Source organism: Mastigoproctus giganteus, chromosome 4, assembly GCF_048544385.1.
Source record: "Mastigoproctus giganteus isolate SK-2022 chromosome 4, ASM4854438v1, whole genome shotgun sequence".
NCBI lineage: Eukaryota > Metazoa > Arthropoda > Arachnida > Uropygi > Thelyphonidae > Mastigoproctus > Mastigoproctus giganteus.
Window position 1 is genome coordinate 218,645,667 of NC_143578.1, and position 26,157 is coordinate 218,671,823.

At 39.0% G+C, this 26,157-nt stretch overlaps 1 protein-coding gene across 1 annotated transcript in view; it reads right to left on the bottom strand.

The window, feature by feature from the left end:
- Positions 1-26,157, bottom strand: part of LOC150087411 (xaa-Pro aminopeptidase 1-like) — a 532,432-nt gene that overhangs the window by 286,625 nt on the left and 219,650 nt on the right. Inside the window, exon 8 of the mRNA XM_090372051.1 lies at positions 9,951-10,002. Within this exon, the coding sequence (XP_090228177.1) occupies positions 9,951-10,002 (52 nt within the window). The remainder of the gene's footprint in view (positions 1-9,950; positions 10,003-26,157) is intronic.

Here is a 26,157-nt window from a genome sequence, read left to right on the forward strand (position 1 = left end):
AAGTAATCTGACAAGGAAAAAAAGCCTCACAGATCATCCCATTTTGCATTCTTGTAATGTCATAAAACATGAGGTTGAGAATAGCCACAAGAGAAAGGCTCCATTGGAGAAGGGACTATCACCAAGTTGTGATCTGAGGTACCTAGAGGACCATTCACCTTGACCGTGTATTTAGAAGGGTTGTTTGTGAGAAAAAGATCAAGTGTGTTGGATGTGTGCTTAGGATTGTCTGGTATTCTGGTATATAAATGAACAATCTATGCGAGGTCGCTAGTAACTGCAAGAGCCTCAGCACCTTAACCAGCTGGGTCCATGTGACTAGAAAAGGAAGTGAGCTGGAATTGAACATTGGAATCACACCAAGGAATATTACGTCACTAGCGACCTCGCATAGATTGTTCATTTATATACCAGAATATCAGACAATCCTAACCGCACATATCCAATACACTTGATCTTTTTCTCACAAACAACCCTTCTAAATACACGGTTAAGGTGAATGGTTCTCTAGGTACGTCAGATCACAACTTGGTGATCTGAGGACTGGAGAAAGTCATGTTTCAAAGAATGGAGGTCAAAGAGTTCCAAGTGATTAACGGAGTTGGGAGAACGATAGAGGCAACAGATTAATTTGACAGAATGTGACAGATTTTAAGTCAGAGAAGATCAAAAAGAGGAGATTCCAAATTACTAAGTCTCTGACAGGGAATATCAGAGTACACATATACACAAGTACAACCTTTGAAGCAAAAGTAATCATACAGCGAATATTTTGGACAACTGAAATGCACAGTGGTTGAATAAGCTAATAAGTGGAATTCTGTCAGAAAGAGTACATGGTGTTTGACAGATTGTAAGTGGAAATGGACATCATTGAGATTGAAACTGAGACCATATATATTTGTGAAATGAATGAGGATTGCATTACTTACAAAAGTGTATCTCAATGGTGTTTTGAGATGAGGGGGCGGAAGCCATTGTTTCTAGTGTAACAATTTTTTTGAATACTGGGGAATGGCAGGAGCTACATCTGCATACAGAATGTTAGATACTGTTTTTTGGTAGGTTCCAAATGATCGAGGTTATTTTTATAATAAATAAAGTGACACTACATACTGAGCCCTATGAAACTACTTCCTCTTGGATAAGGTTAAAAGATAAATGGTTATGGAATCAAACCTGAAAAGTCTGTTTTTGCAGGAAATATTTGATAAACAGTTAGAGATTTCTCCACAATCCTAGATCACATAGGTCTTGTAATATGCATTACCACATAGTATCAAAGGATTATTCTACATCAAACATAATTATAACATGACATTCTTTTCATACAAAAGCATCATGGATGTTTATTTTTGATTGAAACCAGCAGATCAAAGATGAATCTACCCTTCCGAAAACCAAGAACCAGGTCAACTGAGCACTGATCATGCTTTCCATGACCTTGCTCATACATCATACAGCTAGTCAGAGCAATGGGCCAGCAGTTCTGTGGGTTGATCTTAGAATCTTTTTCCGGTTTAGGAAAAGCCAGAATGCCAGCATGGCACCATTTGCATTGCTTTGTAAGTGCCCTATTATAGAACAGGGCACTTTTGTAAGTGCCCTGTTCTATAAAAGTGCCCAATAACAGTGTCTTGAAAGTTGGTTTGGTAAGTTTAAAAATCATTATATAGTTATTATTTATTTGGTTTTTTTTTTAGGAGTATTAGCAACTAAGGCCATATTGCTCCAAGGATATGCGGTGGCCATTCCTCTGACCTTTCTGCACCCTCCGTATTTGGTGGTCACGGGCTCGAACCCCGGTCTAATCAAGAAGCGTGTGCTATGCACTGCCGTTCCTGCCCACCTGGCTCATTATATAGTAAATTCCATCATGTCCTACAGCATTGTGTCTGGTGGTACACGGAGCTTGATGCAATTCAGCCAGTGGAAATGTGAGGTTGTATGAAGTGCTATGCACTGTTTCACAGCTGAGGTGACATTTTTCAGTTTGGGTTTTTTGCTTATGGAATTGAGGTAAGTATGAGGATGTAGCAGAAATTTTGAATATTTTTCGAGTAATGTTTGCTATTTTCTGAAGTTTTGTTATGTCACAACCATGCACAGTTAGTACAGGAAGGCTTAGAATACATTCATTATATTTTGTGCATACTGCCTGCGTCCTTGTGGTCCCTGTTATTCTGGAAGCAAAATACTTCCATGCCTTTCTCTTGCTTTTGCATAACACTTTTTTTTTGCTTTTGCTGTAGCCTTTTTAAAATATATAAGAACTGCAGTTATTGGGAAATTCTTGAAGATGTTCCGTGCACTATTCTTTTCTTTTTTTCAGCTTTACTGAATTCATCATCCCAACATATATTTGGATGTGTACACCAAGCAAATTTTAATAGATTGTTTTGGGATTGCTAGGTCCGCTGCCTTCAGTATTGGGATTGATTTATACTCAAAATACTGCATTTATGGAGTAATTTTGGATCTGCTGTTCCTCCAGTACAGCCTATTGCTCATACAAACTCCAGTCAGCTCTGCTGAAATACCATTTTGTAATTTGGTTAGAAAAGTGGGGGATGCTGTGTCAATGCATCATATTAGAGCATAATGGTCACTGTGTTTAGTCCATTCAAATAAGCGTATATGGTCGCTAAGCATAAAGAAACATCTATGGCTGAAGTAGATACCATAGAAAAATATGAGTGCACTCCAGTATTAAGAGCTATCAGATTATGTTGATTGAGTAATCTTTCAATTGTTTGACCACATTTGTGTAGATTTTATTTTCCCCACAGAGGGTGATGATTATTAAAGTCTCTGAGGATAAAATAGGGTTGGAAAAGTTGCGCTACTAGTTCTAAGTAGGTATAGCTTATACATTGGTTAAGGGACAGGTACAGTGAGACCATGGTTAATCAAAGTCTATGTTAATTTGAGCTGAAAATGCTTCAAGGTGTGCCTTTAGTGAGACGGGTTTCAAGGATATCAGAGAGCTAATTATCAGTGCTACCCCTCAATGTGCCGTGTTCAGATTATGTGTAACACGATCTTGTCGATGTATTACATAGCTCTATAGTGAGGTGGTTACAGCGGAGTCAGGTTAGTTTCTCGCAGGCAGAAGGCAATGGGACTATATTGCACAAGATCTCAGATGTCAATTAAGTCACTGTGGTAACCCCTACAGTTTCACTGCAGGAATGTAAGCATTATTCAGGTTGAGATGTAGAGGAACCCTTGATTTGTTCTGAAGGGATGTGGATTTCTTTCATTCAGTTCTATGTTGCCCCTTTTTTGGAAAGTACCTGTAAATAGTTCTAAAATTTGGTCATCTTTGTTTAATTTGTCTTCAAAATCAAGGACTACAGATGAACCAGTATTCAAATTTTACCCTGTTGTTGAGAAACAACAGCTGGTTTTATGATTATCAATGTATTTACTGCTTTACTAGGTTTATGTGGAGCTTGGTTTACTGGTATAGTGACCATTACTGACTTAGTCTGTTGAGCTAGAGCTTCACTGGGTGAGACGGTTACTTCCATTTGAGTGGCAATTGATATTCTTTTCCTGATTTCCTCAGCATAAGTTTGCTTGTCTGTGGTTGGGGCTGGGAGGGATTTTTTGACTTCCTGATAAGTTACATTATGCTCAGTTTTATATCACTGCATCTTTTTTCTCATTTCCAGTTGGGACATCCCATGGATTAGGCTGGATGTTCTTGTCTGCAGTTAAGACATTTAGGTGTTGCAACTGTGCAGTCAGTTTGTTTGTGAGACCAGGTAGCTGATCCCCCCCACCTCCTTCTGCAGACAAATGCCCAAACTTCTTGCATTTGTAGCAATGTAAAGATTTTGGAATATAGGTATTAACACAACAGTTTTAATACCTATATTTTCATTTCCAGTTGGGACACTCCATGGAATAGGCTGGATGTTCTTGTCTGCAGTTAAGACATTTAGGTGTTGCAACTGTGCAGTCAGTTTGGTTGTGAGACCAGGTAACTGATCCCCCCCCCTGGCGCCTCCGTAGCCAGGTGGGAAGGAGCAGCAGTGCGTAGCACACGCCTCTTGATTAGACCGGGGTTCGAGCCCGTCACCACCAAATACGGAGGATGCGGAAAGGTCAGGGAATGACCACCGCATATTACTGGAGCAATATGGCCTTAGTTGCTAATGCTCCTAAAAACCAAACAACAACAACCCCCCCCCCCCTCCTTCTGCAGACAAATGCCCAAACTTCTTGCATTTGTAGCAATGTAAGGATTTTGGAATGTAGGTATTAACACAACAATTTAAGTAACCTGCCTTGATCACTTTTGGTGGTCTGGGATTAGAGAAATTAAGAATTATGTTCCACATGGGAACTAACATACCTTGTTTTGTCATGATTCATATCATATTAATCATGAAATTCTTGCTTTAGTTCTCCTAATAGACTGATCAGGTCCCGCTTAGTAATGACACTTTTTGATGTATTCAGGGAGGCATGTGGAGACAGTAACAGATGTTCCACTGAACGTTGAGTTTGGTAACTTCTCAGATTGTCAAGCATTAGTAACTTCAACTAGTAAATCCCCTGATCTCAGGTGACAAACTGTCTTTGGAGTTCCTATTGCATGTTCTAGGTATTTTTGAAAAGGAGAAAGTTTTTCAACAGGAGGTCATGTGTTGAATGGATAATGAGGATGGTTGGATTACCTATTCTGTCTACATCAGTCTTTAACATTTTGGTGAGACAGAACCAGACTCATCATGTTTACGACTTGTACATTCTATTTTGTGAACCCAGTGGATTTCTGGGAATTTGGAACTCCCTGCTCCATTTTGCCCTGGAAGAGAGTGAGCTTTTCCCCCTCCAGGTTACCAGCCCTGCCACAAGGAGGCAGGAGCAGTGCCACCATATGACCAAGCGGTAGTAACCTTTTTCTGTTTTCTATTCCACTTGGTTACTTTTTCTTGGTTTCTTTTGAAAAAAGAAAAAGCTTCCTGATCTAGTAAAGTCCTTTCTTTACTATAGGCTATATAGTGGGGATTTTAGTGCACTGCCATAAACAAGGAAACGATTTAACAAAGTCACTTGATCACAAAATCATTTGGCACATAGGGCCAGCCGATTCTGCAGACCAGAGTTGCTCAAACTGGAGATGGATTATAGAGTGCTTTCATCAGCAAAGCGTTAGACGGCATTTCCAGTCATTGGAAAAAGGTCATTACCACCTTTTAGGTGAGAAATGGGTGAAAGAACAGAACTATGGAGAATTATGGCATTCACTGGGAAGTGAGCAGTTAAAATTAAAAACTGGCTAATCATAGGGGCTCACATCTGGTGAGTATGGACTTGGCACACCCAGGGTCCTGAGCTGGATATCATCATTTTTCAATTTTTTGGCAATTCCTTTCTACTTCTCTTTCTCAGGGTAACTCGGGAATTTTTTTTTTTTTTGGCTGGTGCAGCATAAGCCTCAAGGCTTCCTTGCACCATACGGCTAATAATAATAATTGCAAAATGCAGAAGCCTCTTTTTTTTTTTATGTGAAACCCAAACACGAGAGGAAGTAGAACCTATAGTACTTAGCACTGTGCTTGGGTTGGAGGTTCAGAAGACGAAAGAAGATATTTGTTGACATTGGACTTGAACTTCTGTAGATTGTAATTTTCAGGAAATACGTATGAAGGAAGGTTGTTCCAGAAAATGGCAGTTGAATGAATAAATGAGGAAGATGAAAAGTTGGTTCTGTGGGTTTGAAGTTGGACAGTAAATGGATGTTGGCTGGTGGCGGCACGTGTTCGGACTGTTTTGAAAGAGAGAGCGGGAATTATAGAAGACAATTCAGAATAACAGTGCCCATGGAAGTATCTGTAAAAGAGGCATGCAGCAGAAACAGTATGTCTATGAGAAAGCGAGTGGAGAGACTCTGTTAGAGATGAATCATTAATTAACCTAACTGCCCTCTTTTGAATGGAATCAAGAAGCCTGAGGAGGTTTTGGGGGCCCACCCCAGTTGTGGGAACAATATTCCATGGCTGGGCGGATTTGCGATTTATACAGAGTGAGCAGCTGTTTGGAAGAAAACTAACGGCGAGGCCCAAAGAGAAAACCAAGTTTTTTAGATGCAGAGGAAGCAATATTTGTAATGTGCTTGTGACAAGAGAGATTAGAAGTCAGGGTAATCCCCAAAAAAGATATATCGTTTTGCCAAGAAATTGGAGTGTCACCAAAGATAAGCATAGGAGCAGAAGAATCCTTTTTTGTGAGATATAAGACAAGACTGAGTTTTAGAAGGGTTGAAATCAACTAAGTTGTCTTTGCCCCACAGGAGAATTACCTGAAGATCGGCATTTAAGGAATTGTTAGCAGATTTTCAAGAAGTTAAAGCTGATTGAGCAGGGCAAGGTTTCTCAAAATGGAAAGGGGAAGGCAATGTGGTATCATTGGCAAAACTATGGATAGGATTTCCAGTCAATGGAAGAAGGTCATTAATATACAAGAGGAAAAGAGTGGGGGAAAGAACTGAACCTTGGGGGACACCGGCATTAGTGGAGAAGTTAGAAGACAGAGCCATCTACCATCACCCTCAGTGAGCGATCAGAGAGAAAACTGGATAACCAATTACTAAAAACAGATGGCAAACCATAAGATGGAAGCTTGTTTAGAAGACCTTTATGCCAAACACGATCAAAAGCTTTTGAGATGTCATGAGCAACTACTTGTGTTTCACCGAACCTTTCCATTGAATTAGTCCATAAATGGGTAACATAAGCCAGAATATCACCAGTGGATCGACACTGACGGAATCCATACTGGGGATTGTTGATCAGACGGAATTTTTCTAGGTAGTTTAAGAGTTGGCGGTTAATTGATTTCTCCATTACTTTAGAAAGAGTAGAAGTAATTGCAATGGGACGATAATTGGATGGGAGGGATTTGTCACCCTTTTTAGGAACCGGCTGGATATGAGCAAATTTCCAAGCAGAAGGAAAAACACCTTTGGAATAAGAAAGTAAAAAAAGGCGGCAAAGAGTAGGAGTAAGTTCAGGAGCACAGGTTTTGAGAACAAGTGGAGAAATACCATCAGGACCTGGAGCTTTCTAAGCATCAAGATACATCAAAATCCTTCTGATATCCTTTTGACGGAAGACCACAGGAGGCATTGAATGGAGCGTGTTGGGAATGGTGAGAGGTGTTTTACCAAGATCATTAATACATGAGCTGGAAGAAAAGTGGGATGCTAGCAGGTCAGCTTTATCCTTGGCTGAAGTGACAACAGAACCATCTGGTTTGAACAGAGGTGGGAGCAGAGATGGGCAAAAGTTGCGGCCAATAGCTTTGGCAAGAGACCAGAATGCTCGGCTACTATTAGGGCAAGAAGCAAGTTTTCTACTCTTAGCCTGTTCAAACTCTAGTTTGGACTGATTAATAACTGCTTTACAATTGTTGTGAGCTTTGGTGTAGGCAGAAAATGAAACTGAAGAATTAGAAACAAGCCAATTACGATATGCAACATTCTTCTCTTGAACAGCCTTAGCGCATTTATTGGAAAACCAAGGTTTAGATAAAGGATGAGATTTTAAAGTGGAGTGTGGGATAAAGGATTCCATTCCTGCAAGAATAATTTCACTGACACGATCTGAACAAATGTTGACATCAGAAGTTTGGAAACAGTAATCCGACCAAGGAAAAGAAGAAAAGAAGTCTCGCAGGTCATCTCATTTTGCATTCTTGTAATGCCAAACAACGCAAGGTTGGGAATAGCCATGAGATAAAGGTTCCGTTGGAGAAGAGGCAATCACCAAGTTGTGATCTGAAGTGCCTAAAGGGTTGTTTGTGAGAAAAAGATCAAGCGTATTGGCTGTATGATTAGGATTGTCCAGTATTTTTGTAGGTAAATGAACAATCTGTGCTAGGTCATTAGAAATTGCAAAAGCCTCAGCATCTCAACCTCCTGGGTCGGTGTGACTAGAAAACGGAAGCCAGCTGGAGTTGTGAACATTAAAATCACCAAGGAAAATTACTTCGCTGTCTGTTAGGAAAGTTGGACTGGAGAAAGTCAAGTTGCAAAGAGAGGAAGTCAAAGAGCTCCAAGTGATTAGTGGAGTTCGGAGAACAGTAGAGACAACAGATGAATTTGACAGAATGAGGTAGAGAGATTTTAAGCCAGAGAAGATCAAAGAGAGGAGATTCCAAATTGCCAAGTCTCTGACAGGGAATATCAGAACGGACATATGCACAAGTACCACCTTTGAGGCGAAAGGAATCATACAGCGAATAATTTGGGCATCTTAGATGAGCAGTAGTTGAATCAACTGATAACTGAGATTCTGTCAGAAAAAAGTACATGGGGCTTGGCAGACTGCAAGTGGAAATGGACATCGTTGAGATTAGAATTGAGACCACGTATATTTATGAAATAAATTAGGAAGTGCTTGGGAGGTTTAGATCTTTTCGCAGATAAGCTTGCTCTATTAGTTTGACAATTCATGGTGTATTCAATAGTAAGAAAAAGTGGGTGGGACATACTGTATGAAGTAATGAAATTTTTGGATATGGCATACACGTGGTAAGAATATACCCAGATCCTTGACATAACATGGCCTCCACAATGCTCCCCGCATACACACTACTCGAACTCCCTCCAGTCACTATCTGGCAGACTAGAGGTAGCAAGATTATACGCTAGCTGATCCGGAAGCCTCCTAGAGAGTTACCAATAGGTTCGGTCCAGTGTACTAACTAGCGGCCGGCCTGCGAACACCGTTTTAGAGCTGTACCCTCAAAATGTAAGGAATATTGGATCTCGCCACGATGTTCATCATAACCTCCAAAGTCATCAATCATACTGCATGATGGAAGAGATAGGGAAGGGGTGACCGGAACTTAGCTCTAGTGACTAAACATGGATTCCACCACTTCAAGCCTCCAATAAGCAAAGTGGTGGTATTTCACCACTTTGCTTACTACGTTTTTGAAAATTTCAGATTTGCAAAGCCTAATACTGTACAGATCCAGTAGTCAATAAATTTCTTCAACTACTGCAATATGATTACACAATTCTCAAAGTGGTACTGACATTTCAATGTTATCACCACCATAATTACCACACATTGTTCACTTCAGCAAACTTTCTTAAGCACCACATTCTAAATCTTAATTTTTAAAAAAATTCTGTAATCTGTAAATTATATACAACAGACAACTGCCACATCTCTTCCACAAGTCAATAAAAGTCATGCTTTAATATTACTGGATAATTTGACTCTCATTAATAACTCAATCACAACTGAAGGCAAACGTTATTCAAATTGCCATTTTAATTTAGTACATTTTTTTTTTAAATGTATGGCTTAAGTGTGCTGGCCAGGAAACTTCTTTGTGGCTACTGCTTCAGCAGCCATCGTAAAGTTTAATGAAGCAAGCAATAAGCCTTAACTACCAAACTCATAACTGAAAATGACACATATAACGAAGATGACAAAGCAATATTCACAACACATTCTAAGCCTCAAATTTAAAAAAAAAATAAATAAATAAAAACTATTTTCAAATTCATATGACACATAATCTGAATAAAAGTAGTTGTAAATACATTACATGGAAACTATACCTACAGAAATTGATGCACTGTAAAACCTCAGAAAAACAAACAAGCATTAATCACAGTGTTTAATGACATTTAATATGTCGTACAATTTAAAATAACTGTAGCAACACCACACAAAAGTACAGGAGAAACAAAAGGGCTTGGAGAAATTTGTATATTATTGGGATTATTATTTGTTTGTATTTTTTTTTGCAAAATTTTCTAAAAGTGTCAGATTTTTGAATGCCAAATTTATGAGGTTCTACTTTGAATGCAAGGTCTCAAACATATTTTTCCAGTTCATGTACTAAATACATTTCTAAATAAATTATTTTGTGACATATATATAAAATATTATCAAATGGAGTTAAAATTTACTTGCCATATGAAATTAAAAATGGATCAATACCAATTTTACTACCTAGGGGAAGAACCTGGAGAAGGAAAAGAAACACATATTAGTCTACTAATATTATTATTTTCACAGTGATTGAATTTGTTAACCCATCTGAATGGAGATATACAGTAAAATAATAATATTATTATTAGTAGTAGCAAAATAATTATATTATCAGTTTCTGTATATACAAATAAAGAATATCTCCAAATCAGTTAACAAAAAACACTAATGTTCTTACCCAAAATATTCTTTTGAGTAAGAACATTTTGGATTGCTCACTTGGGATTTTAAAGTGAACTATTAGACTTGGAATTTTCTTAGAATGACAACACTAGTGTTCTTACTGTAAGAAAATTCATCAGCACAATTATCGAAATGTCAGTACTAACACAGAATGCTATTAATATTTCCAGAATATTTTTTCATCTGAATAGTTGCTTAGATAGATTACCCTGTTTTTACATAATCATACACTTTGCATGTAGTACTGCTGCTTTCTCCTTATACCGCTGTCATCCACAAGAAGTGAAAAATATAGAATAATGTCATATTACTTGTACCAGCTTTGATTATTTTATGTCTGCTGGACTCCTATCCTCTTTTGGTAAGTATACTTATCAAAGATAAAAAAGGAAGACACACATGCGTGCATACACACATACAACTAGGGCTTACAATACCAGTCAAAATCTTAATACCAGCATTTTGGTATTTTTAATTTATAAAACCGGGATACTGGTATTAATACCGGTATTCCAAAAACAAGCATTTTTCTCAATAAATTTTGATCACAATTAGTTGCAATAAAGTATGAGAAAAAAACACCATAATTACACGAATTCATGTTTATTTCAAACTTTTATTACAATAAAAGTTATTAAAAAAATTATTAAAAATACAGTTAATCTAAAAACAAAAAAATACAAATACATGTTGATAGTACAAAGTTTAGTTATGTTTAAGCATCCATATTATCTGTCTGAATAAAGCGAGCTATTAACATCAGCATAGGCACATGATGCAAGAAAGCAACCTTATATAAAATCATCCAAAAAAAAAAAAAAAAAAAAAAAAGAAGAAAAAACATCTTCTAATTTCATCCATCCATCCACCCGCTCCAAATATTTGTCAAGTTCTGCCGCGAATCTATTTAAGCTGTTATTGTTGTTATTTGGTTTTTAGGAGCATTAGCAACTAAGGCCATATTGCCCCGGGGATATGAGGTGGTCATTCCCTGACCTTTCCGCATCCTCCATATTTGGTGGTGACGCTATTTAAGCTATCAACTTCTACAATGACTGATGGAAGTTTGTTCCAGCAATCAACCACTGTTAAAGGCAAACTTCCACACATCTATCCTACAACTGTCTTTCCTCAATTTAATTTATGACCTCTCAGGTGATTACTATTCTGAGCAAGAGGAAGAATCCCATCAGCATTGAGCATGTTCCAATCAATCAAGGCTATACAGACGTCAATCAGATCACCTCGCAGTCTCCACCTAGTCTCCAGACACAATAATTAGCAAAACTTAAGCCTTTCTTCATAAGAGCAACCCTTTGTTCCATTCACTAATCTTGTTGCCCTTCTCTGTACTTGTTCCAACAGCTCTACATCCTTCTTAAAATAAGGCCTCCAGACCTGTATACAGTAGTCAAAGGTGTGGCCTAACCATTGCCTTATACAAGGGGATAATCACTTCTTTATCCTTGCTAGAAAAATTCCTGTAAATCATTGACAATACACCATGAGCTGCTCTTGCAGACCATCTGCACTGCTCACAAAACTTCGTATCTGCCTGCACAATTACCCTTACTGCTTCCCATATGCAATACTTTACATTTGTCAATGTTAAACTTCAGTTGCCACATCTTAGACCACCTGCAACTTTTCTAGATCCTATTGCAGCAGTGCACTGACAAGAGTCTCATTAACAACCCTTTATATTGTCTTCAAACTTGGACATTAAGCCTGATATACCATCATCAATATCATTAATAAATAAAGAAAACAACAATCGACCCAACACTGAACCCTAGAGGACTCCACTAATAACATTAGTCCATGAGAAGCAGTGTCCATTGATTACCACTCTCAGTCTTCTTCCAATTAACCAACTCTTTATTCATAGTAGCAATTTGCCTTCAATTCCACACTGCTTCAGTTTGTGCAGCAGTCTTCCATGTGCAACAGTATAAAAAGCCTTTCTAAGATCCAAATATATGATATCAAAGTTATTCCCTGCATCCAGTTCCTTTGTGACCACATTATAGTATCCAATCAAATTGGTCAGATAAGACTTCCCCTTAATAAACTCATGCTGTGTCCAAGCTATAACTGAAATCTTGTCTAGATGATCCTGTAGTGCCTTGATTAATTTCCACGAAACAGAAGTTAAACTAACAAGTCTGTAATTACTTGTGTCCCCCTTTGATCCTCCTTCGTGGATTGGGATAACATTTCCACATCTACAGTCCACAAGTACCTCCCCTGAGTCCAAGGAAGCTGTCATAATTATGGCTAAGGGTTTGCTTACTTCCTTTGCTGCCTCCTTTAATATAACTGGACAGATTCCATCCACCCCAGTTGCCTTTACGTTTATCTTCAACAATTTCTCCTCCACTTTACTCTCAGTTATTTCAAGATCATCTAGCTTACTGTGAGAATTTAATACACCTTTGGCATTGCCCTTCCAAAGTAACTCCTCATGTGTGAATGTAGATGCAAAATATTCATTTGGTTTGTTAGCTACTTGAGCAGGATCATCAACAGTTGAACCATTAGCATTAGTAGAGGCATTTGATGCAAGAAAGCAAGCTTATGCAGCATCAGCCAAAAAAAATAAAAAATAAAGTAAAATAAATAAATAAAAAATAACCACTTCCACTTCACCCCTCTGTTCGTTCGAAATAGCTGTCCAGCTGAGCCTTAAACTTATTTAGGCTATCAACTTCCACGACAAGGGATGGAAGTCTGTTCCACCAACCAACCACCCGCTGGCTAAAGGCATATTTTGCGCATCTATCCTACATCTGTCTTTGCTCAATTTGAATTTATGCCCTCTCAGGTGATTATTCTGAGCAAGAGGAAGAATCCCATCAGCATTGAGCATGCTCAAACCATTCAAGGCTTTGTACACCTCTATCAGATCACCTCGCTGGTGCCTATTCTCCAGACACTGTAATTCGCAAAACTTAAGCCTTTCTTCGTAAGAGCACCCCTTTGTTCCATTCACTAATCTTGTTGCCCTTTTCTGTACTCGTTCCAGCAGCTCTACATCCTTCTTGAAATGAGGCCTCCAGGCCTGTATACAGTACTCTAGGTGTGGCCTGACCATTGCCTTATACAAGGGAATAATCACCTCCTTATCTCTGCTAGAAAAATTCCTATATATCATTGATAATACACCATGAGCTACTCTTGCAGCCCGTCTGCACTGCTCAGAGAACTTCATATCTGCCTGCACAACCACCCCCAGGTCCCTTTCATTCTCTACTACTGTCAGTGTAGTACCACAGAGTTGATACGTTGCTCTGGGGTTGCTGTTTCCCATATGTAGTACTTTACATTTGTCAATGTTAAACTTCATTTGCCACCTCTCAGCCCATCTGCTCAACCTCTCCAGATCCTGTTGCAGCAGCATAGTATCAGTAGTGTCCTTGACAACCCTGCCAACCTTTGTATCGTCTGCAAACTTGGACATTAAGCCCGATATACCATCATCAATATCATTTATAAATACAGAAAACAATAATGGACCCAACAATGAGCCCTGAGGGACTCCACTAATAACATCAGTCCACGATGAGCAGTGTCCATTGATTACCACTCTCTGTCTTCTCCCCCTCAACCACCCCTTTATCCATAGCAGCAATTTGCCTCCAATGTCACACTGCTCCAATTTGTGTAGCAGTCTTCCATGTGCAACAGTGTCAAAAGCCTTTCTAAGATCCAAGTATATAATATCAAAGTTATTCCCTGCATCCAGTTCTTTTGTGACTGCATCGTAGTATCCAATCAAATTGGTCAGGCAAGACTTCCCCTTAACAAAACCATGCTGTGTCCGAGCAATAACTGAAGTCTTGTCTAGATGATCCTGCAGTGCTTCTTTAACCAGTGCCTCCATTAATTTTCCGGGAACAAAAGTTAAACTCACAGGTCTATAATTACTTGTTTTGTTTTGTTTGTTATTTAGGAGCATTAGCAACTAAGGCCATATTGCTCCGGGATATGCGGTGGTCATTCCCTGACCTTTCCGCATCCTCCGCATTTGGTGGTGACGGGCTCGAACCCCGGTCTAATCAAGAAGCGTGTGCTACGCACTGCTACTCCTTCCCACCTGGCTACGGAGGCGCCATATAATTACTTGTGTCAGCCGTTGATCCTCCCTTGTGAATTGGGGTCACATTTGCACTCTCCAGTCCATGGGTACCTCCCCTGAGTCCAAGGATGCTCTCATAATTATGGCTAAGGGTTTGCTTACTTCCTTTGCTGCCTCCTTTAATATAACTGGTTAGATCCCATCCACCCCAAGTGCCTTTCTTGTGTTTATCTTCAACAATTTCTCCTCCACTTTACTCTCAGTTATTACAAGATTCTCTAGCTTACTGCTAGAGTTGAATACATCTCTGGCATTCCCCTCGCTGAATAACTCCTCATGTGTGAATGTCGATGCAAAATATTCATTTAGTTTGTTAGCTACCTGAGCAGGGTCATCAACAGTTGACCCATCGATATCAAGTGGACCAATCTGATTCATCCCCTTCCTTCTAGAGTTTACATAAGTAAAGAACTCTTTGCTGTTTTTCTTCGCATCCCTTGCCAAGGATCTCTCGTAATCTGCATTCACCTGCCTAACCTCCTTTGTAACTTGGTTACAGATCTACTTGTATCTATCATAGGCTTCTGTATCACATGTTAATTTGTATGTATCCCATGCATTTTTCTTCTCTGCCATATGCCTCATTAGTTCATCTGACATCCATTTAGGCCTAAACCTTGAACAATATTTCTTAGTTGGTATGTAAAGCCTAGTAGCTTCCAAGATAAGTTCTTTGAATGCTTCCCATTTTGAATTTGCTGTTGGTAACATCATCAGTTGATCCCACTGTATAGAATTTAAATACTGTCTCAGTCCATCGTAGTCACCTTTACGAAAGCAATACCCCTTTCCTTTACCCCTAATGGTAGTTACCTCTTTGAGTAACTCCCACTTCAGAACACTGATCATTGCCACCTAGTGGCTCATTTATCTGCAGATTCTTAATGCATGAAGAATCACTACTGATAATCAAATCAAGAGTATTACTCCCTCTAGTTGCCTCCTGAACATGCTGATGTAGAAAACAATCATCCAATAAATCCACAAAAGCTTTGGTAGTGTGCGAGTGACCAGCCCCCAAATTCCAGTCAATATCTGGGAAAATCATCGATATCAAGGGAACCAATCTGATTCATCCCCTTCCTACTAGAGTTTATATAAGTAAAGAACTCTCTGCTGTTTTTCTTTGCATCCTTTTCCAAAGATTTCTTGTAATCTGCCTTTGCCTGCCTAACCTCATCTGTAATAAGGCCTCTAAGGTTGGGATTATTCATACCACAAATTTAAACATATACACCAACCATTTATAACTGATATAATAAGAAAATAAAATAAAATAAAATAAAATAAAATGATACAAAAGACTGTAAAATAATATTTGCAAAAAATATGATTATTTACAAAAAACTAATTTACAACAAAAATAAAATAAAATAAAATAAGTAAAAAAGTTAAAATGCATTAAAATATAAATTTAAAATCGATAAAAACACTATTAAAGCTTTCGGAGGTTTCTATCTCCTTCCTCAGCAATAATGAATATTTAGGCGACACATCCTTAAGTACCAGGTTCACGGCACACGTGGATGACCAGGCGCATACTCGGTAATCCTTTCACTTGTACCAGAACCGGAAGTGGTCTGGGGACGTGGAAAACTAAAACATTTATCTCTGGAAAAACCACCGCCTCGAAGCTAGCCAAAGGGTTTCTATGGATGGGGATAACTGCACCTTATGAGGTGCGGTTACCCCCAGAGAGTCATTGATAAATACAATAAAGAGGAAGAGCCCAATTGGGTAGATCCACCTGTACCGCTTACCACAGTGTATGTTCCCTACTATCCGGGCCTGTCAGATTGCATTGCGAGGATGCATCGCGATTTTCAGACACGCTGTGTGCAGCTCCCGGGCCGGAGGTCGCACACGGTAGTGTCACAGGTCAAAGACCCCATTACTAGGGATTCTAGTAGTGGGGTCGTATATGAGATCACATGCCCGGATTGTGGGGAATGTTACGTGGGGGAGACAGGACGCTGTCTCAAGGACCGTCTGGGGGAACATTCAAGAGCGATACGGACCGCAGAGCTCAATAAATCCGCCATTGCCGAGCACTATTGGGAAAAACAACACCAGATCTCCACCGACAACGTTGTCATCCTTGACCGGGCGCATAGATTCTGGGACCGCAAGTGGCTGGAAAGTCTGTGGATTGGATCCTCTGGCAACAATAGCATGAACAGAGACAGGGTTTTTGCCAGAGATAAACGTTTTAGTTTTCCACGTCCCCAGACCACTTCCGGTTCTGGTACAAGTGAAAGGATTACCGAGTATGCGCCTGGTCATCCACGTGTGCCGTGAACCTGGTACTTAAGGATGTGTCGCCTAAATATTCATTATTGCTGAGGAAGGAGGTAGACACCTCCGAAAGCTTTAATAGTGTTTTTATCGATTTTAAATTTATATTTTAACGCATTTTAACTTTTTTACTTATTTTATTTTATTTTTGTTGTAAATTAGTTTTTTGTAAATAATCATATTTTTTGCAAATATTATTTTACAGTCTTTTGTATCATTTTATTTTATTTTATTTTATTATTATATCAGTTATAAACGGTTGGTGTATATGTTTAAATCTGCCTAACCCCCTTTGTGACTTGGTTACAGATCAGCTTATATCCATCATAGGCTATTGTGTCACCTGTTAATTTATACGTATCAAATGCATTTTTCTTCTCTGCCATCTGTCTAATTAGTTTATCTGACATCCATTTAGGCCTAAATCTTGAACAATATTCCTTAATTGTAATGAAAAGCCTAGTAGCTTCCAAGATTAATTATTTGAATGGTTCCCATTTTGAATTTGCTGTTGGAAACATCATCAGTTGGTCTCACAGTATAGAATTTAAATACTGTCTCAGACCTTCACTCTCACCTTTACGAAAGCAAAAATCCTTCCCTTTACACCTGATGGTAGGTATCTCTTTGAGTAAATCCCACTTCAGCACACTGTCATTGATCACTGCCACCTAGTGGTTCCTTTATCTGCGGATTCTTAAGCATGAAGAATCACTACTGATAATTAGATTAACAGTATTACTCCCTTTAGTTGCCTCTCAAATATGATACTGTAGAAAACAATCTTCCAATAAATACACAAAAGCCTTGCTAGTGTGCGAGTGACCAACCAATAAATTCCAGTCAATATCTGGGAAATTAAAATCCCTCATTATAAGACTCTCTGATGTATTGGCCCACTCTATTTCCCTGTACAGTTGTTCATTATACTCATCAAAGTAATTAGGCCTATAACACACTCTTGCTCTCAATTTTGCTTTCCCACTGCTTATGTCACACAAAACTGACTCAACATTGCACGGTCCAGCCATGTTGACTGGCTGTACGTTCTTGGATTTTATGTGTTTCTTAATCAATAGCATAACCTCTCCTCCCTTCCTATACACATCGTACTCCCCAAATTCCAGTTCTGCTTTTCTTATATCTTTATCACACCACATCTCTGTTATCCCAACAATATCTGCCTTTGATATTTTGACCAACACCTTAAATTCATCAAATTTATTTACCAAACTCCTAGCATTGGTGTGCATTAGCATTAGTAGAGGCATATAATGCAAGAAAGCAAGCTTATACAGCATCAGCCAAAAAAAAAAAAAAAAAAAATTTCCACTTCACCCCTCCCCGTTCGTTCGAAATACTTGTCCCGCAGAGCCTTAAATTTATTTAGGCTATCAACTTCCACAACAAAGGATGGAAGTCTGTTCCACCAACCAACTAACCGCAAGTGGCTGGAAAGATAAACACAAGAAAGGCACCTTTCTTGGGCTAAAGGTAAATTTCTGCACATCTATCCTACATCTGTCTTTCCTCAATTTGAATTTATGCCCTCTCAGGTCATTATTCTGAACAAGAGGAAGAATCCCATCAGCATTGAGCATGCTCAAACCATTCAAGGCTTTATACACCTCTATCAGATCACCTCGCCGGTGCCTAGTCTCCAGACACTGTAATTTGCAAAACTTAAGCCTTTCTTCGTAAGAGCAACCCTTCGTTCCATTCACTAATCTTGTTGCCCTTCTCTGTACTCGTTCCAGCAATTCTACATCCTTCTTGAAATGAGGCCTCCAGACCTCTATACAGTACTCAAGGTGTGGCCTGACCATTGCCTTATACAAGGGAATAATCACCTCCTTATCCCTGCTAAAAAACATTCATGTATATCATTGACAAGACACCATGAGCTACCCTTGCAGCCCGTCTGCACTGCTCAGAGAACTTCATATCTGCCTGCACAATTACTCCCAGGTCCCTTTCATTCTCTACCACTGTCAGTGAAGTACCACAGAGTTCATACGGTGCTCTGGGATTGCTGTTTCCCATATGTAGTACTTTATATTTGTCAATGTTAAACTCATTTGCCACCTCTCAGCCCATCTGCTCAACCTTTCCAGATCCTGCTGCAGCAGAATAGCGTCAGTAGTGTCCTGCCAACCTTTGTATCATCTGCAAACTTGGACAATAAGCTTGATATACCATCATCAATATTATTTATAAATACAGAAAACAATAATGGACCCAACACTGAACCCTGAAGGACTCCACTAATAACATTAGTCCATGATGAGCAGCATCTATTGATTACCACTCTCTGTCTTTTACCCCTCAACCACCCCTTTATCCACAGCAGCAATTAGCCTCCAATGCCACACTGCTCCAATTTGTGTAGCAGTCTTCCATGTGCAGTACAAAGCCTTTCTAAGATCCAAGTATATAATATCAAAGTTATTCCCTGCATCCAGTTCTTTTGTGACTGCATCATAGTATCCAATCAAGTTGGTCAGGCAAGACTTCCCCTTAACAAAACCATGCTGTGTCTGAGCTATAACTGAAGTCTTGTCTAGATGATCCTGCAGTGCTTCTTTAACCAGTGCCTCCATTAATTTTCCTGGAACAGAAATTAAACTCACAGGTCTATAATTACTTGTGTCAGCCTTTGTCCTCTTTTGTGAATTGGGGTCACATTTGCTCTTCTCCAGTCTACGGGTACCTCCCCCTGAGTCTAAGGAAGCTTTCATAATTGTGGCTAAGGGTTTGCTTACTTCCTTTGCTGCCTCCTGGATAGATCTCATCCATCCCAGGTGCCTTTCTTGTGTTTATCTTCAACAATTTCTCCTCCACTTTACTCTCAGTTATTACAAGATTATCTAGCTTACTGACAGAGTTGAATACACCTCTGGCATTCCTCTCGCTAAATAAGTCATGTGTGAATGTCGATGCAAAATATTCACTTAGTTTGTTAGCTACCTGAGCAGGATCATCAACAGTTGAACTATCGATATCAAGTGGACCAATCTGATTCATCCCCTTCCTTCTAGCGTTTACATAAGTAAAGAACTCTTTGCTGTTTTTCTTTGCATCCCTTGCCAAAGATTTCTTGTAATCTGCCTTTGCCTGCCTAACCTCCTTTGTAGCTTGGCTACAGGTCAACTTATATCTATCATAGGCTTCTGTGTCACTTATCTTGGAAGCCTAGTAGCTTCCAATTTTGAATTTGCTGTTGGTAACATCATCAGTTGGTCCCACAACATAGAATTTAAATACTGTCTCAGACCATCGTAGTCATCTTTACGAAAGCAATAACTTTCCTTTACCCCTGATGGTAGTTATCTCTTTGAGTAAATCCCACTTTAGCACACTGTGCTCACTGCCACCTAGTGGTTCCTTTATCTGCATATTCTTAATGCATGAAGAATCACTACTGGTAATCAAATCAAGAGTATTACTTCCTCTAGTTACCTCCCGAACATGCTGAGGTAGAAAATAATCATCCAATATATCCACAAAAGCCTTGCTAGTGTGTGAGTGACCAACCCACAAATTCCAGTCAATATCTGGGAAATTAAAATCCCTCATTATAAGACTCTCTGATTTACTGGCCCACTCTATTTCTCTGTACAGTTTCTTATTATACTCATCAGAGTCATTAGGCATATAGCACACTCCTACTCTCAATTTTGATCTCCCAGTGCTTATGTCACACCAAACTGACTCGACACTGTACTGTCCAGCGATGTCGACTGGCTTCACTTCCTTGGATTTTATGTTTCTTAATCAATAGCATAACCCCTCCTCCCTTCCTATCCTGTCTATCCTTTCTGTAGATTGTACTCCCCAAATTCCAGTTCTGCATTCCTTATATTTGTGTGACGCCACATCTCTGATATCCCAACAATATCCACCTTTGATGCTTTGAGCAATTCCTCAAATTCATCAAATTTATTTACCAAACTCCTAGCATTGGTGTACATGCAAGTATACGTACACCTTTTCCTATTCTTACTACCCTAACACAACCCATGTGTTTACTTGTACCGCAATGACTCCCAACAGTCTCTGAAATACCCTGCATCTTGTTTTCCAAGCTGCTGCTCATTCCAATAGAAGTAGTGAAAGAATCACTTTCACCTCTGCCAGTGGCTACTGTTAATCTATTAGTCCTTGTATCCGCCCCCCCAAGCCAGCAGTTTTCCGACCCACCTAACACTGTCTCGATAGCATCAGCAAATATTCTCGCACCCTTTCTATTTAAGTGTATCCCATCCCTGTAGAAGCAGTCTCTCCTGTTAACAAGTACAGACCAGGCTGAAAAAAATTTTACACCTTAAGCCTTGCACAATCTTTCTAGGGCCAAATTGATTGACAAAGCTCTCATCATATACTCCCTCCTATCGTGTCTGGACAGAATTGCAGACACTTTCAATTTCAACCCTAATTCACGGCTTTTTTTCAACAGTAACCTGTACTTGTTAAGTAATTCTGCCAGTCTTCTATTCTTATTATCATTAGTGCCAATGTGTACAATGCAAGAATGCATTCTACACGTGCAAGTATACATGCACCTGTTCCTATTCTTAGCTACCCTAAGAGCGCTGCCCAACTCTAAAGAAACATAATCAATCAATAGTGTTATCATTTAAACTGGATCTAATTTTGGGATATATTTGATTAGCACCAGAAACCACCCTTTCAAGTTCTATGATGGATGATGCTAGTGCACTGAGATAGTCGTAGGCAATCTCAGTTCATATTTTCTAGGCTTTGAATTTCTTTAGCAGGAATAGTTAAAAGTATTTCATTAATTGCCGACTCAAGTTTATCTTTTAAAAGCTCATTAGAGTCAAGCAATTTCTTACTGGCGGAACACTGATGTTCTGTTCCATGTTGTTGTTGCAAGGTTGAATTCTTTTCTTCATTTTCTGAAGGAGAAAACGTTTTATTAAGTAAAGTATAATTTTCACTATAGTATCTTTACTGAGTCTGGGAGAGAGCAAAGAGTTGGAAGAATGAATAAAGAAGATAGCAAGGAGTGCCGATAAGGAATTCTTCACATATATAAATGGAAAGAAGAGAAGGACAAATCAGATTGGACCCATGGCAAATGCTTGGGATAGCATTAGATACCACAACTAATGTTGCAGATGAACTCAACAGTTACTTTGCATCCATATTTACAGAAGGCACTTAGAGGGGAACAGCAATCTGTGTGTTATCAGACACTCAGTCTAAAACAGTGATGGATCCAATATCTTTCTATTACAGAAGATTTAGGAGAAGTCCGATTGGCCTGCTTCCCTAAAATGCACACCTTCTCAATGGTAAGCCCTGTTACATCACTTAGGTGGCAACGAATGTGTAGAGTGGTTCTCTTCAAGATGCCTGGTCAGCATGAAGAGGAAAAGACCAAACCCTCCAGCATATGACAGCATGAAGAAACAAATGGCCCTCAGTCCCCAGTAGCTTTCAATCCCCCTCTTACGGCAGCAAGAGGATCAGAGTGGAAGTGGAGGGTGCTAAGAATCTCTGGGTAAGACCAGGCAGCCATGCACGGAAACTGAACTTGGCCTGTTACAACGCAAGATCACTCATTGGTTAAGACAAGAGATCAGAGCTTGAAAAGGAATTAGAAAATGTGAATTGGAATATCATTGGTTTGGCTGAAACAAAAAGAAGAATTGAATTACTTATAAGTTTATCAAGTGGAAATCTGCTGTACACCAATGGAAACAGTGAAAGGAGGAGTTGGCTTTCTGGTCCATAAAGATATAAAAAAGAACATATTGGAATTCAAAAGTACATCACCAAGGGTGTCAGGACTACTACTCAGGATTTCTAAGAGGTACAAGCTAAAGGTTATAATGATTTCTGCACCAACATCGAGACATGATGATGAAGAGGTTGAAGAAATGTACACCAAATTTGAGACTCTTCTAGATGAGCAGAAAACCCACTACACTATCAACATGGGGGACTTCAATGGTAAGGTTGGAAAGAGACAAAACAGCACAGAAAGGGGAACTATAGAAAATTTTGGAATTTTTAAAAGGAATGAAAGAGGTGAAAGACTTGTGGAATTTGGAGAATCTCGAGGATTGTCAGTAATGAGCACTTTTTTCAAGAAAAGGGTGAACAGAAAGTGGATGGAAGAGCCCAAATGGATTAACAACAAATAAAATCGACTTCATCCTCACTAACAGAAGATATATCGTGAATGATGTTAGCATACTGAACAAAGAAATGTTGGAAGTGATCACAGAATGGTAAGATGCACGCATGATATAGATGTAAGAAAAGAAAGGAAAAAACTGACTCACGTAAATAATATGAAGATCTTTGAGATAACAAAAGAGGAGAAAAAGCTGTATGTACTGGAACTTAAGAACAAGTTTGAGCTTCTGCAGACAGCTCAGGACCAAGATATCGACGAGGAATATTACAACTTTCTGAAAGTGATAAAGCCCAAGAAACCTATAGGTAAAAAGAAATCCAAAGAAGAAAAAATTAGTCACGAAACATTTGTCATGATGAACCAAAGAAGACAAATGAAGAGCACGATAAACACTGACACGGAGAAAACTGAATATACTGAGTTATGCAAAGCCATTAGAAAGAGACTGAGAGAGGACATAAGATTTAACACAAGAAAAGTAGAACAAGTATTAAGGGAAAACAAAGGACTTAAATAAGCAGCAATGAGCAGTAATACAGAAAGACAAATGATACTGATGTCCTTCCTGATGAGGTAAAACATGTGTTGAAGAAAATGAAGAATCAGAAAGCTCCGGGGGAAGATGAAGTTACTATAGAGTTGTTAAAATTGGGAGGAAGAGCCATGGCACAAAAACTGGCAAGACTCTTCACAAAATGCATTAGAAAAGGCGTGATGCCTAAGGAGTGGAATAATGCAACCATTATGCAGTTTTTCTGCATAAAAAAGGAGATAAATCAGAAATTGGAAATTATCAACCAATTAGCTTGTTATCCCACATCTACAAGGGTGATTACTAACAGATTAGAAAGAATACTTGATGAGAATTAACCGAAAGAGCAAGATGGCTTTAGGACAGGATTCTCAACTATGGATCACCTGCACGTAATATCAGAGGTAATAGAGAAAGCAAATGAATATAAAACACCATTATGCCTGGAATTTGTGGATTATGAAAAGACATTTGACTCGATACAGAATAAGGCAATTTCGGGCACTGGAAAGACAAGGCATAGATACCCCATATATTATGATTTTCAAGAAAATATATGAGAACGCTACCTCCTTTATTAGATTAGACAGACAGTAGCAAATTTAAAATTGAGAAAGGAGTTCGAGAAGGAGACACAATATCTCCGAAGCTGTTTATTGCTGCCCATGAGGAAGCTTTCAGAAGATTAGACTTTTTTTTTTTTTTTTTTTATGTAAACCCCAAACATGAGAAGTATTAGAACCTATAGTACTTAGTACTGTGCTTGGGTTGGAGGTTGAGAAGATGAAAGAAGATATTTGCTGACATTGGACTTGAACTTCTATAGACTGCAATTTTCAGGAAATACGTATGAAGGAAAGTTGTTCCAGAAAACGGCAGTTGAATGAATAAACGAGGAAGATGAAAAGTTGGTTCTGTGAGTTTGAAGTTGGAGAGTAAATGGATGTTGGCTGGTGGTGGCGGCACGTGTTTGGACCATTTTGAAAGAGAGAGCGGGAATTATAGAAGCCAATTCAGAACAAGAGTGCCCATGGAAGTATCTGTAGAAGAGGCATGCAGCAGAAACAGTACATCTATGAGAGAGTGAGTGGAGAGACTCTGTTAGAGAGGAATCATTAATTAACCTAACTGCCCTCTTCAGAATGGAATCAAGAAGCCTGAGAGAGGTTTTGGGGGCACCACCCCGGATGTGGGAACAATATTCCATGGTCGCAAAAAGGAGTGAAATGGAGAGTACCTAAACCATTTACGATTTTCAGATGACATTGTGGTCATAAGCCACAATCCCAAAGAATTCGAGGAAAATCTTAATCAGTTATGCAGAGTTAGTAAGGATTTTGGACTAAAGATGATATGGCTAAAACAAAAGCAACGATGAACAAGTATGCCATAGAAAAGGATATAATGATTGAAGGAGCAGTAATTGAAAAGGTGCAGTCATATACTTATCTGGGACAAGTCATCAGCTGTAATAATGATAAATGGCTGGAAGTCAAGAGAAGAATAAATTTTGGATGGACAGCATTCAGGAAATATAGTCACATACTGAGGAGCAATATCTCAATTTGTCTGATAAAATAATGAACCAATGTATACTACCCACCATAAATTATGGAAGTGAAACTTGGGCACTTACCAAAAGAATGGAAGAGAAGCTGAGAACACAGGGAACAATGGAACAAATTATATTGGGAATCAGACTGTTAGATAAGAAGAGAAACACATGGATTAGGCAGCAAACTCAAGTAAAGGACATTCTTATCAAAACTAAAGAACTAAAATATTCTTGGGCAGGACACACAGCTCGAAGACATGATGACAGATGGACTAAGATAATGACAGATGGACTAAGATAATAACAGAATGATACCCAAGAGGAGCTAGAAGAAAACCTGAAAGACAACGACGGAGATGGACAGATGAAATTCATGAGGTTGTGGATAATAAGTGGATGGCCATTGCCCAAAACAGAAAGAACTGGAGAGGCCTTCATCCTGTGGTGGACTGATAATGGCTGATGATGATGATGATTAAGAGAAGGCCTCTCCAAAATACCCTATTTTGGTCCTGCACTTTTTAGCGTAATTGAATTGTAATGTGATCCAGGGTAAAAATTTACCCCAGAGGACCAAAGTAGGGGAAAAAACTTTTGTCCCTACATGCGAGTAAGGCTCCTGGGGTTGACAGCATATACCCTATAATCTTAAGGGAGGTGGCAAGTGAGTATTGGATCATTAAGGCTAATAATGAGAGCATCACTGGACATGGAGAGATTCCACTGAATTGGAAAACTGCCAATGTATTGCCAATACATAAAGGCAGTTCTAAGAGTGTAATGGGAAATTACCGACCAGCAAATCTAACTTCAATAGTAGAGAAAATCATTGACCCAATGACAAGGGTAGAATTCAGGATCATATAGATAGAAATGGAATTCTGATGGATACACAGCATGGTTTTGTAAAGGGAAAATCATGTTTAACAAATCTGGATAACTATTTTGACAGGGTCATTCATGAGCTGGATTTAGAAAATAATTTCGACATTATTTATTTAGATTTCAGCAAAGCATTTGACTCATGTCCCACATGAATGGTTACTTTATAACCTGGAACAGGTTGGAAAATCCTTGAATAAGATAGCAGGATGGCATCAGGCAGAGGGTTGTGATAAATGGTTATTCCTCAGATTGGGTTAATGTAAGAAATTGGGTTTCCTAAGGATCAGTGTTGGTTTTGATTTTCTTAAATGACATCTATGAAGGGATAGAGGCATATTGTCTAAATATGCAGATTTTGTAAAGATCTGTAGA